At 34.0% G+C, this 11,533-nt stretch overlaps 1 protein-coding gene across 1 annotated transcript; it reads right to left on the bottom strand.

The window, feature by feature from the left end:
* Nucleotides 1-351: 351 nt before the first annotated feature.
* Nucleotides 352-1,851, bottom strand: LOC132301442 (uncharacterized). The gene is made up of 2 exons (XM_059798692.1): nucleotides 1,654-1,851; nucleotides 352-1,200 (listed from the first exon to the last, which is right to left on the bottom strand). The coding sequence occupies exons 1-2, from the start codon at nucleotides 1,849-1,851 to the stop codon at nucleotides 352-354; spliced, it is 1,047 nt and encodes a 348-aa protein (XP_059654675.1).
* Between the last annotated feature and the right edge of the window lie 9,682 nt (nucleotides 1,852-11,533).

Raw genomic sequence — 11,533 nt, 5'->3', positions numbered from 1 at the left:
GAGCCTCCCTTAATTGTTTCTACAATTCTTCCATTTTTTCAAGTGTTGCATTTGATGACAGGACCTCACCCTTCTTAGCCTCATGCCGATTTTCTCATTTGGCCAAACTTATCACATTAGTGGATGTGATTATAGGGAATGGATTGGTATCCACTTGCATGGTGTCTGAAGTTTTCTCCGGGAATTTTAGAGTACCTTCATCAGTAGCTTTCTGTAATACACCTTGCAGAACCGTACAATCATTAGTAGCATGGTTCCAAGAGTTATGATACTTACAATACTTTCTTCCTTTCAAGTCGCTTGCTGATGGAATCTTATGCCCCTTAGGCAAAGATATCATCTTATCGGCCATCAAGTGGTCAAAGATTTATCTGTTTTTGATAAATCAAAAGAATAGTTTTTCCCAATATCGGCAACTCCTTTCCTTGCTGCTGATGTTGATGCTGAAGTTGCGTTGTCCCCCGTGGGCGGCTTAGGCTTAACCAATGCCTCACAAATGTATGGCTTCTTGATATTGACCTCTGCAACGTTAACTTCAAATTCATCTCCAACTTTTACCGAAAATACCTTATAATTAGGGTCCTTATAATATGTACCCTTAGAAGAATTCTTCCCCTCTTTCTTTTCCTTAAGTATCTCCTCATACAGAGAAGCCCTGTCTGCTAAATCGAAGAGATCTTGAAACTCCACTCTGTCAAACCTCTTGCGATGTTTAATGTCTAAACCATTTAATGCTAACTTGATATATTCTGGTTCTGGCAAACTTACTCGACATTTGAGTTTAGCTTTTTTGAACATGGCAACAAAAGTTTCAACCGATTCACTTGACAACTGAGATAATCGAGATATGTCTGCCAGTGTGGCTTCTGTCTCTATTTGGTAGAATTGAGTATGAAAAGCTTCTTCCATTTCATCCCATGTCTGGATATTGTTTGCTAGTAAAGTACTATACCATTCAAACGCCGCCCCAGCAAGAAAGCAAGAGAATAACCTCATTCTCAACCAAGGATTAGGACCTGCTTCACCACATTGTGCTGTGAACCTCGCAATGTGTTGCACTGTAAAAAAATTCTCTTCTCCGTAGTACATTGAAAAATCGGGATACCGATAATTTCTAGGCAATTCATGGGCATCAACATGATCAGGATAAGGCATTCTATATACTGGCCGAGCACGTCTGCGACCCTGTGCCACTTCAGCCTGTATTAAAGCCAGAATCTAAGCCTTATCAATCCCTGCATTTCTTCCTAGAGGATCATTTAGGTGCCGCGGAATGAATGGATTAACCCACTCTCATTGTGGATATGAGATCACTTACTCACCAGCAGCCGCCGGGGGTATCAATAGATTAGCCCTTCCTTGGTTCAGGTTTCCCACCACTTCTTGCTACTTTCTCGCTAGTGGAATCGGCTGCGTTTGTGGACGCTGCATATTTTGATTATACTGATTACTCACTGGTGGCTGATATACCGACAAAACAGTTATTGTAGGTGGGTTTGACAAAATTGCTGGATTCCCAATTAGCATGCCGAGAGTTAGATTTGGCATCATGCTGATTGGCATTCCGAGAGTTGGATTTGGTAGCATAACTCCTATTATTGTTGCCCTTAATTCTTATGGAATAATCACTTTTGAGGAAGAAATGTGGTGAACCAATGACTCATGCACATTTGAAGCCTTGGCCTGATCAGATCGACTTTGAACAACTGATAATTGATTTGATACTGCATCCATTTTCCTATCCATCCCTTCAATGTGAGTATTCACCGCTAGAACCATCCTATCTATGCAAGCCCCCAAATGGGCCTCCTGGTTTTCCAGTCCCTGCCGAATGGATTCCAAGATTTGCATGAATGTAACATCTGATGGGAAAGAAGCTCCTACTATATGGGATCCGGCTTATCCAGTTGGCTGGACTTCCTCTTCTTCTTCCTCATTTGAATTAGTATTCTTTGAATTCCTCTTGGGAGGCATCTTTGTTGTAAATAAATTATTCACCTAGTGGGGTCCCACCGAGCGTGCCAAGAATGTTAACGCTAAAATCGGCCGACTAGAGCTGATGTTAAATTGATGTAAAAACGGTCGTGCCAGAACCAAATATATGGTCCAAGTGAAAATAGTCAACTTTAGTCCCCTTGAGAAGGTTGACTTTCAGATGATGTGAGAAAAAAAGGAACAGTAAAACTCCTCTTTGAGTTCAAGAATTGCCTTAATTAAAAGGACTTTACAATGAATAGTTTATAGTAACAATTGAGAGAATAGAAAAGGGGAGAAATAGATATAGAAAGAATAGAGAGAGAAAGATTGAAAGAGGGAGAAAGATAGAACAAGATGTTGAGAGAGATAGATAATGGTAAAAAATAGCAAGGATGCTATTCTAGGAAAGGTTTGAAAAAGCAAACAAAATAATATAAAGATTCTAAGGGTGTTGGACCTCTATCACAACATACCTCTGTGTTTATTTATAGAATAATTCGTAAACCAATCCTATACATAAGCATTCTAAATACATCAAACTTCATCAAATAACTAATTTCAAATAAAATCTAAATCTATTGATAAACCAACTAACTATCAATTTAAAACAAACTAAATTACTGATAACCTTAATCCTTAAATGCACTTAACTAAAAGATAAAAACTAACATTACAATCCATATCCATCATTTAAATTCAAAATATATCTTTGCATGCCATTTATATCTCATGTGGGTCTGCATAACGTTTCCTTCAACCAAAAGCCCAACCATACAATCGGCCTATATACCAAGCCGAATTTCTTCTCAGCATCCAAACCCTTACCATGACACTATATTCTCAGCCCACTTGTCGTATTCTTCAGCCTAATTGCAATCCAAGTTATAACTCAAGTCCATTGCTTAGTCCAAATTCAATACTGTATATCTTCAGCCCAACGTTTTCACGGCCCAAACCCAATTACCAAAATAGGTGTCAACACAATCCGGAGAAGAAGGAACCCCACGAATCCCAAGTTAGGACTGGACTGGAATTCTGTCATGCATGTTTTGCCAGAGAAGAGAATGATTTTCCGATGGGCCTTAATTTTCCACACGTTTTGCCACATCAAATCAGAAACGGCATCAAAACTGGAACTTGTCTTCGAAAGAGAGGAGGGCAATTTATGGAAGAGAGAGCAAGCAATATGGTAAGCACTTTTTGACAAAAAAACGACCATTAAGAGAGGCGCCCCAAACCTTACCATTGGCTACAAAATATGGGAGAAAATATGGGATATCTTATTTTAAAATCCAGAAAGTACAAAATTAATGGAAATGTGGGGGCTAGGTTTACAAAAAAAAAAAAAAGATATGACTTTGATGGTCCTGAGTCTGGAATTGTGCCTCTCTAGTTTTGATAAATAAGGTTCGCTAGCTACAGCTTTAGGCAACTATTCTATCAATGGTGGGACTTGTCAGTAGCTAATAGACTTTTATTAGTTTTTATTTTTTGTTTGCTGGGACTTACTCCTTTGGATTTATTTTATTATTATTTTTTCTGTTTCTTTGTCCATTCTTTCTCTCAATGTCGATTCGGTCTCCTCTTTCTAATGTTTGTTTTCGGAAAACAGGATTTCGCTTGCGGACTGGGGGCACAAATCCTCTGCTGTGTGATTTTTATGTTGTCTCCTGCTATGAACGTTAAGTGGTCTTGGTTTGGCCACGTTTTACTCTACTTAATAGACACTAAGACTGTGTTTGGTACACTACTATTTGTAAATAACATTTTACCATCATTTATAAGTAACATCACAAAAATCTAAAAGTAATATCACAAGAGTCCAAAAAGCAACATCACCATTTGTAATAGGGTAACATCACTACTTAAAAAGTAAAGGTTGTTGACAACCTCATAATCCCCTTCAAAATTCTCTTTAAATTAACATGTGATTATTTTTTTGGATGTTCTATTTTTATTATAAAATTTAACTTAAAAAATATATAAATAATATGTTGAATTAAGGTAGATTTACATGTGACTATTAGTTTTTCAGCACTATGTGAATACCTTTTATTGATAGTGAAAGTGGTGAGTGTGACAATTAATATTAAACTTTGCCAAATTTTTTCATTTGATGGTGAATGTAACATAAGTGACAATTAATATTAAACTTTGCCAAAAAAAAAAAATTAAAAGGTATGTTAAATAATTTAAAACTAAGTGCATGTTTTTTATAATATTTTAAAGGAAAAAAAAAAATGTGGCACTTTTCGTTATTTTTGGAAACAACGAGTGTTTTGTTTGTTATCTAAAGTTAATCCAAGTGATTTTAATTTTGGTTTAAATTCTTTAAATTAACATGTTAAGGTGTTTTTAAAGTACTTTAATTTCAAATTATAACATAAATGATATGTTATATTGAATTGAGTTACGTTTGTATGTGACATTACTTAGTCTACAGTATGTGCATACCTTATTTTGAGGGTAAAGATACTTATAAATGGTGGTGAAATGTTACTTATAAATGGTGGTAAATTGAGTTACGTTTGTATGTGATCTTACTTAGTTTGTATTATGTACATACCTTATTTTGAAGGTAAAGATACTTATAAATGGTGGTGAAATATTATTAATATATGATTGCGTAATTGCCAAATACAATTTTAATGTATATTAAGGGGAATAAAAAGTGACCAAATTAAGTTCACTTAACGCTCATTGTGGGGGACAACATTAAAATTGCACAATAGTGGATTTGTGCCCACGAACCGGACCATCCATATAATATACAAAACGAAACTCCAGATATTATGTGTATGCCAGATCATGAATGAGTAACTGCATCCAATTTTCAAAAAAATCGATTGATTGGTCTGAGGTTATTGACAAACAAAAATTTGAAGCACCATCATCTTCACCCAATCACCCCTCACCACCCAAACCCGCCAGCCCATCGCCGTCACCACCTTGCTCGCCGATCCATTCCACCGTCCGCACCATCCACGGCTGAGTCACCGCTGCGCCAACCCATCTCTTCACCGAACTCACCACCAAGAAGCTCACAGCTGATTAATCACCGCCGTTCAGCCATCCTTGCTCGTCGGCACAGCTGGGCATAGATGAGTATGTTGGGAAACGTGCTAATTTTAAAAACTTTTCGAAGGATTTTGATTCATAGATCTTGATTCATCACATAGGAACAAGTTTTATGCAAAAATAAAATATGATGTATCATTCAATTAACAGATTGAATACTTACATCAAAGGTCTGAGTAAACCTTTAAAACTTTCCTCTAAAGTGAATGTTCTCACTTATTGTAGATCCCTTAGCAAGATGCCTTCTCCTTGAATCTCCATCTTCTTGGTAATTGTTTTGCCTTTAGGAATCACTCATATGTCTCCATGAATGACCTTGGAAAACTACACTTGTGGGAGTCTCCATTAGATGAGAACATAAACCCTAATTTTCTAGAAAGAGAAAATATATTCCTTTTCTTTTCCTAAAAATCACATGTCTCAAATCTAATATGATTCCAATATCAAGTTGGGCTATGAGTGAGAATCCATTGGGCCTATTATTTTATTAGCTACAATGAATTAATAATTTGCCTGGTTCATGGACCCAATTCAATTAATTCATAAATTAATTCATACTCCACTAAAAGAAATTAATTGAACTCCAATTAAATAATAAATAACCACTAAGTCAATATCGCACTTTGACCCCTCTATGCATAATTAGTTATCGGATAAATAAAACCATCAATCCGACTACTTAATTAATATATTTATTTTGGTACCATTGATTATTTCTGGCTCGATCACAATAAAATATTTGTTTGACAAAAATAATATTTTAAATAAATAAATATATAATAAATCATTTTGTCTAAAAACATACGAAAGCCTTCGAATTTACTTTGTGATCAACCATAATCAATACAAAATAAATACAAGTAGCAATGATGCAAATATTGAAAATATAACCCTCTAACTATTAATTACATAACTACCCAAAGTGTCGGTCTAAGGATCCCGAAGAATCCGCCGAACAAATCAAAGTAATTATTAATTAATAAAAGAGTCTATACTCATGCTTAAGAGTCAAATGCCATGACGGTGATAGGGAGCAATTGCATACGACGGCTCTCGCAATATATCTCAACCTAACGCGGATTCAGTTCAAGTCTTAATTAATTATGAGTCCATCCATAATTACCGACTATAAACCATTTATGATTACTATTTATATTCATATATTGATCGCCATCACATACATATATAAATATCTCTTGTAATCAAGTGGACACTATCAATTCTATAATGAATCGAAACATAATACATTGAATTCACCAATTGTATAAAGCATAAATATTTCAGAAACGTCAGGAACTTATGTCACTTTAATCCAAATGGGAATTTGCTATGCCAGGGCATATAAATCCCAACAGAGTAGAGAGAGAGTGCTTTTGGGTTTGCAAATAAGAAGAAGGGGAAGATGAACTTACACGAACCCATACCCAAAACCAACCATCAATAGAATAAAGATGGGCTCGGCTGTGGAGAGCTCAGCCATGGATGACTCGGCGGCGAGCTCGGCCGGTGCAATCGGCAACTGGTGAGCAAGGGAGTGCTCAGCGGTGAAAGGAGCGGCGGCCGCCGATCACAGCCGCGAACAGAGCTATCATCCGGCGAGCAAGGGAATGCTCAACAACGGCATCTTTGGGTATTGCGGAGATCGGTTTTTGCAGAGAAGATTTTTTTGGGTTTGTTGAGAGAGAGAGCAGTGTGAAAGAGAGAGAGAAGAATAGGCAAAAACAATTAAAAAAATAAAAATAAAGAAAAAAAGACAGGCCCGTAAAACAAAAAAACATAAAAAGAAGTTAGGCCCGATAAACGAAAAAAATAGAAAATATAGGCTATTGACACGTCTCGCCAAGGATAGCAAGCCTACCAACCCTCTTGCACAATACACCCCTAATTATATTACAATTTTCTAACCCTTTAAATTAGAAAGAACTCCTAATTAAGTTACTGACTCTCTAAATTAAGACTCTATATATATACATGCACATATATTTTTATTCATAAAATAATTATTTGTATTTTTTATTATGCTTACTGCATAATGTATATTACTTAGTATTGAATTCATAAGGATATTTTTGATATATAAATTATTTTCTTTTCACTTTTTTTTCCTAACCAAACTAATGAAATAACATTTTTCCACAAAAGTTTTACAAAAAAATTATACTAACCAAATGCACGATAGAAACATAATTTTCTTTTCTTTCACTTCACTTTCTTTTCTTTTCACTTTCCACCATCAATTTTCGGCTAACCAAAACAAACCCTTATGTATTTGGTGAAAGCAATTAATCTAAATTTTGATAAAATTGATAATTAAATTTTAAAAATTTGAGGATATGAATTTTAGATGTTTGAATATTATTGTTTAAATGTATGTTGAGAACTATTTTATTTTCTTGAATGTTAGTGTTTGAATTCTATATAAAGACTCATTCACTTAAAAATATATCGAGTGAGATGGAGCAAAAACTGATACTAATATGGAGAGAGAGAATGAGAGATGCAAATCTGTAATGACTGAGAGCCTAATTAAAATAATAATAATAATAATAATCAAAAGATTAGAAGAAACAAAAAAGGAATTAGAAGAGGGAGGAAAAAAGAAAGGGAAAAATAGAACTGTACAAACAACAAAAGAAATTAAAAAAATCATATTTAAAATTTTCATGTTTGCATTAATTAATAAAAACAATAATAAAGTGACTTCCATTAGCGGAGGCATTGGTATTTCATCATTTAAAATGTTCATGATTGCATTAATTAATAAATAAACAATAATAAAGTGGCTTCGGAGGCATTGATCATTTTAAAACTATTGCATGGTTGGCTCTTAGTCTGCACATGTCTTTCATTTGATTCCACAACTTGGATTATAAATTGAAGTAAACCATTTGCATTTTCAAGATAGACTAGTCAGCCTACGTGAGCAGTGAAAGTATTAGGTAATTCGGAATTACGGATATTATTTATTCAAAAAAAAAATTACCAATGTTTGTGCAATGGTTGGACTCGAATCCGATTCGATTATCTAAATATGAATTAAAAAAAAATAAAATCGATAATTCGATAATGATCTGAATACAATAATTCGTTACCTTAATAAATTGAAAACGGATTATAAGCAATCTGATCCGATAATAATTCGATCCAATTAAAATAATATATATATATATATAGTATGTGATACGAAATATTCTACTAGATAAGAATTTCAAGTGACATGAAGACTCGTATAGATAAGGAACAACTCAAATTCAAATCAGAAATGAGATAATGGTAAGGAATTTATCCATATGTAACGACAGTTACCATCTCCTATAAAAAGGAAATGATGTTATTTTGGATGGGGGAGAATCTCGCTTCAACAACTATTACCAGGTCAACTTAAAAAGGTACGTCATAAATTTCTTATTTAATCCTTATCGGATATTGAATCATCAGGTATTACGCCGGGGTGCTCTCGGCTGGCACCACGCTGGTTATCACTTCTCTTTTGTCTTGCAGGAATCGCCACCAGCTTCGTAGCGTACAGATTCTTGCATCAACAGTTGGCGCTATCCGTGAAAACGTAAACTAACAGTTTCTCAAATAAATTATGCCATTCCAAATCACCAGCAGCCACGACCTTGATGAAAATCCTTGTCTGCACGCTGGGCCAAGTCTGATCATATCCAAATCCAATTCCAAACGGACTGTTCTAAATGGCTTTGAACAGCCACCCTGACCTTCCTGGCACGGATTATGCTTATTTTATATTTAGTCTTCTTCGTTAATATGAAGAGTTATAAGTCGTTACTCTTGCAATTTGATTGTTTTTATTATATATATATATATAAACAGAAACAATTTTGTATTAGCGGTTATGATAAACTGCCAACTACGGATTACCATTTACTATCCCATGTGTCACATGGTCACTAGGAAACCAGCATATATGATTCCACAATTCTGATTCTCCAAAAATAGAAAATTATAGAAATAGGTCATCTTGTGTTCTTGGGACTCTCTACAAAAGTTGCTCTGCCGACACTTCATCCCCAACCTCACATGTACACAATATAAACTCCTCTTTTCAATTTCATTGGCTTTAGAGGTTTAATGAATTGATGATGTAAACTCTCCTCTTTTCAATTTCATTGGCCTTAGAGGTTTAATGAATTGATGATGTAAACTTTTCAGATTGACAATTTCAATCTGTTGAAGGGAATTGTAGAACAATCGAGACCGACACTCTTTTCCTTCTTGATGTATATATCAAGACTTCTTTTATCAGTTGGAACTGATGCTACTGTAAATCCATGCCAATTTTGGATTCATAAAAAAAAATAGGTCATTCCAAGAGTGTCCAAATTAATTTTACATTAAGAACATCATACTACTATACTACTATACTAGTATAAAACTCGCTTAAATTATTGCTTTAGCATAAAAGCAAAAGTTGGACTCCTTGTATACTGAAATATATATATATATATATATATATATATATATATATATATATATATATATATGGACTCCTTCCGTGAAGAATTAGGTTTTCTATCTTCCAAATTCTTTGCACTTTGCTAATATATTTCAAATACTCGTGATCATAATTCTGAATGTAAAAGTTGAAACTTGTAGAAGTCTAATCATTGTAATTGTATACTTTTATAATGTAACGATGCAAACTAGTCTCTTCTTTTCAAAGAAGACTCATTTTGGAAACCAAGTCATGAAAAGAGTTCTTTGCAATTTGAATATTTGAAATTGGAACTTTATCGAAAATAATTTTGCTTATCAGCAAGAATAAAACATAAAAATTTGCGTGTAGATGAGAAACTGAATACACTAAAATTTTAGTGAAGTATGTGCATTTAGTTAATTCTAATTCTGGTTCATAGTTGCTCTTATCATTTAGCAAGTATATTTCATTTATGAGAATGAGATATGAATTTTGATTAGATTGTGAAATACTTATCATTCCTTCCATTGGCACTGCAAAATTAATAATTCGATTTGTGTGTCACTGTCCTACTTGAAAAAGAAAAATAGGCCTTCCGGCCAAGAGACTTGCAGACACGCTCCCAACAAATCTGTTAAATGGTGGGGTGACCAAATCAACAGAGATATTAAGTTTGTGACAGGTTTCAACAATTATTATATGTTCTATTTCCATTTCTATAATATATTTCATCCCTACAGATTCATATACAAGCACATTTGCTACTTATTCTGTATCGTTGCACGTATATAATTCATGTGCATGCATATATATCAACATTCGCTTATATGTTTGCTTATTGATCCAATTATCTACATCGTTAAAAATAAAAAATAAAAAATAATAGTGTTATGTCTACACTTTATTAAATTGAAAGCCTTGGAGGTACATGTGGACCATTACTCTTTCTTACACCTGAATGTTAAAGACATGCATATTTAAACTGCTAAGCTGCTTGGTTTGAAAAAATAAATAGTGCAACAATGAAATAGTTGGCAATCAAGCCTTTTCTGGACCCATAACTTTACATTTTGGCATGAGCCTTATATTACTCCTAATTATCCCCTTTGTGGGATAATCAAGATTTGAGTTAGGTTGATTCACTTACTACATCAAGCAGGCATAGTTGATTAATAGAAAATAGTATGAAAATTTCTTAAACATTTCACAGTGGTACTTGGGCTAGCACTCACAAAATGATTTTTAAAAATTGAGATAAATAACCATTACTTTTCAAAAAGACTTCTTTCCACTAGTGGGTGGACTTTGTTTTCGTGTTGGTTAGACTATTCATTTATTTCTCTAATTGAGTTACCATTTTCCAACACTTTTCGTTGTGGTATACACCTTTGTTCACAATAATTTCTCTTTAAAATAAGATTCTCTATGAGTTTCAAGCGACTGATGTGATTGTATTTGAAGTTTACCAGTCACAATTCATAAACCCAATTTAGGTCTATTGACCGTAATGTTTTTTTAAGTTTTTCAATTTTCATGCGCTATGTCCTATGTACTGCCTTGGATCTTTTAAATTATTTACTATTTGAATTGTCATGATGTTTCTATACATCATCATAACAAGATTACTAAAGAAAAGAAGGATAGAGGATCTTCAGGAACATCAGCACCAATACTATTTCATATGTAGAAAAAACATGGAACAAAGTATCCAGGAGCACAACTACTGAAATCAAAACTCCTACAAAGTGGTTTGGAGAGAGAAACAAATCTTTGTAGATACAAGCTTAATTTCAACTTAACAGCACTCCCAGTTTGTTTCTATCTCTTGTGATGCTAACAAATTTAACAATTTTGTTCATATTCCTTCTGACAATATTGAAGAAAAAAGTAGTGTTTGGTCAGCTTCACTACGAGTCCTAGTTTTTTTTTTGATGAAGCTACACGCAATAAGGAGAAGGGAATGCATGACATCTTTTACAAAACTGCGTATATATAAAGAAGGCCTCTACAGGTATGGCTCATAAAAATAAAAATGAA

This window comes from Cornus florida, unplaced genomic scaffold (assembly GCF_030987335.1).
Source record: "Cornus florida cultivar Cherokee Brave unplaced genomic scaffold, ASM3098733v1 CherokeeBrave_3.0.0_Hap2_Chr03, whole genome shotgun sequence".
NCBI lineage: Eukaryota > Viridiplantae > Streptophyta > Magnoliopsida > Cornales > Cornaceae > Cornus > Cornus florida.
Note: the sequence above shows the minus strand (reverse complement) of the source record. Positions and strands in the feature narration are given on the sequence as shown.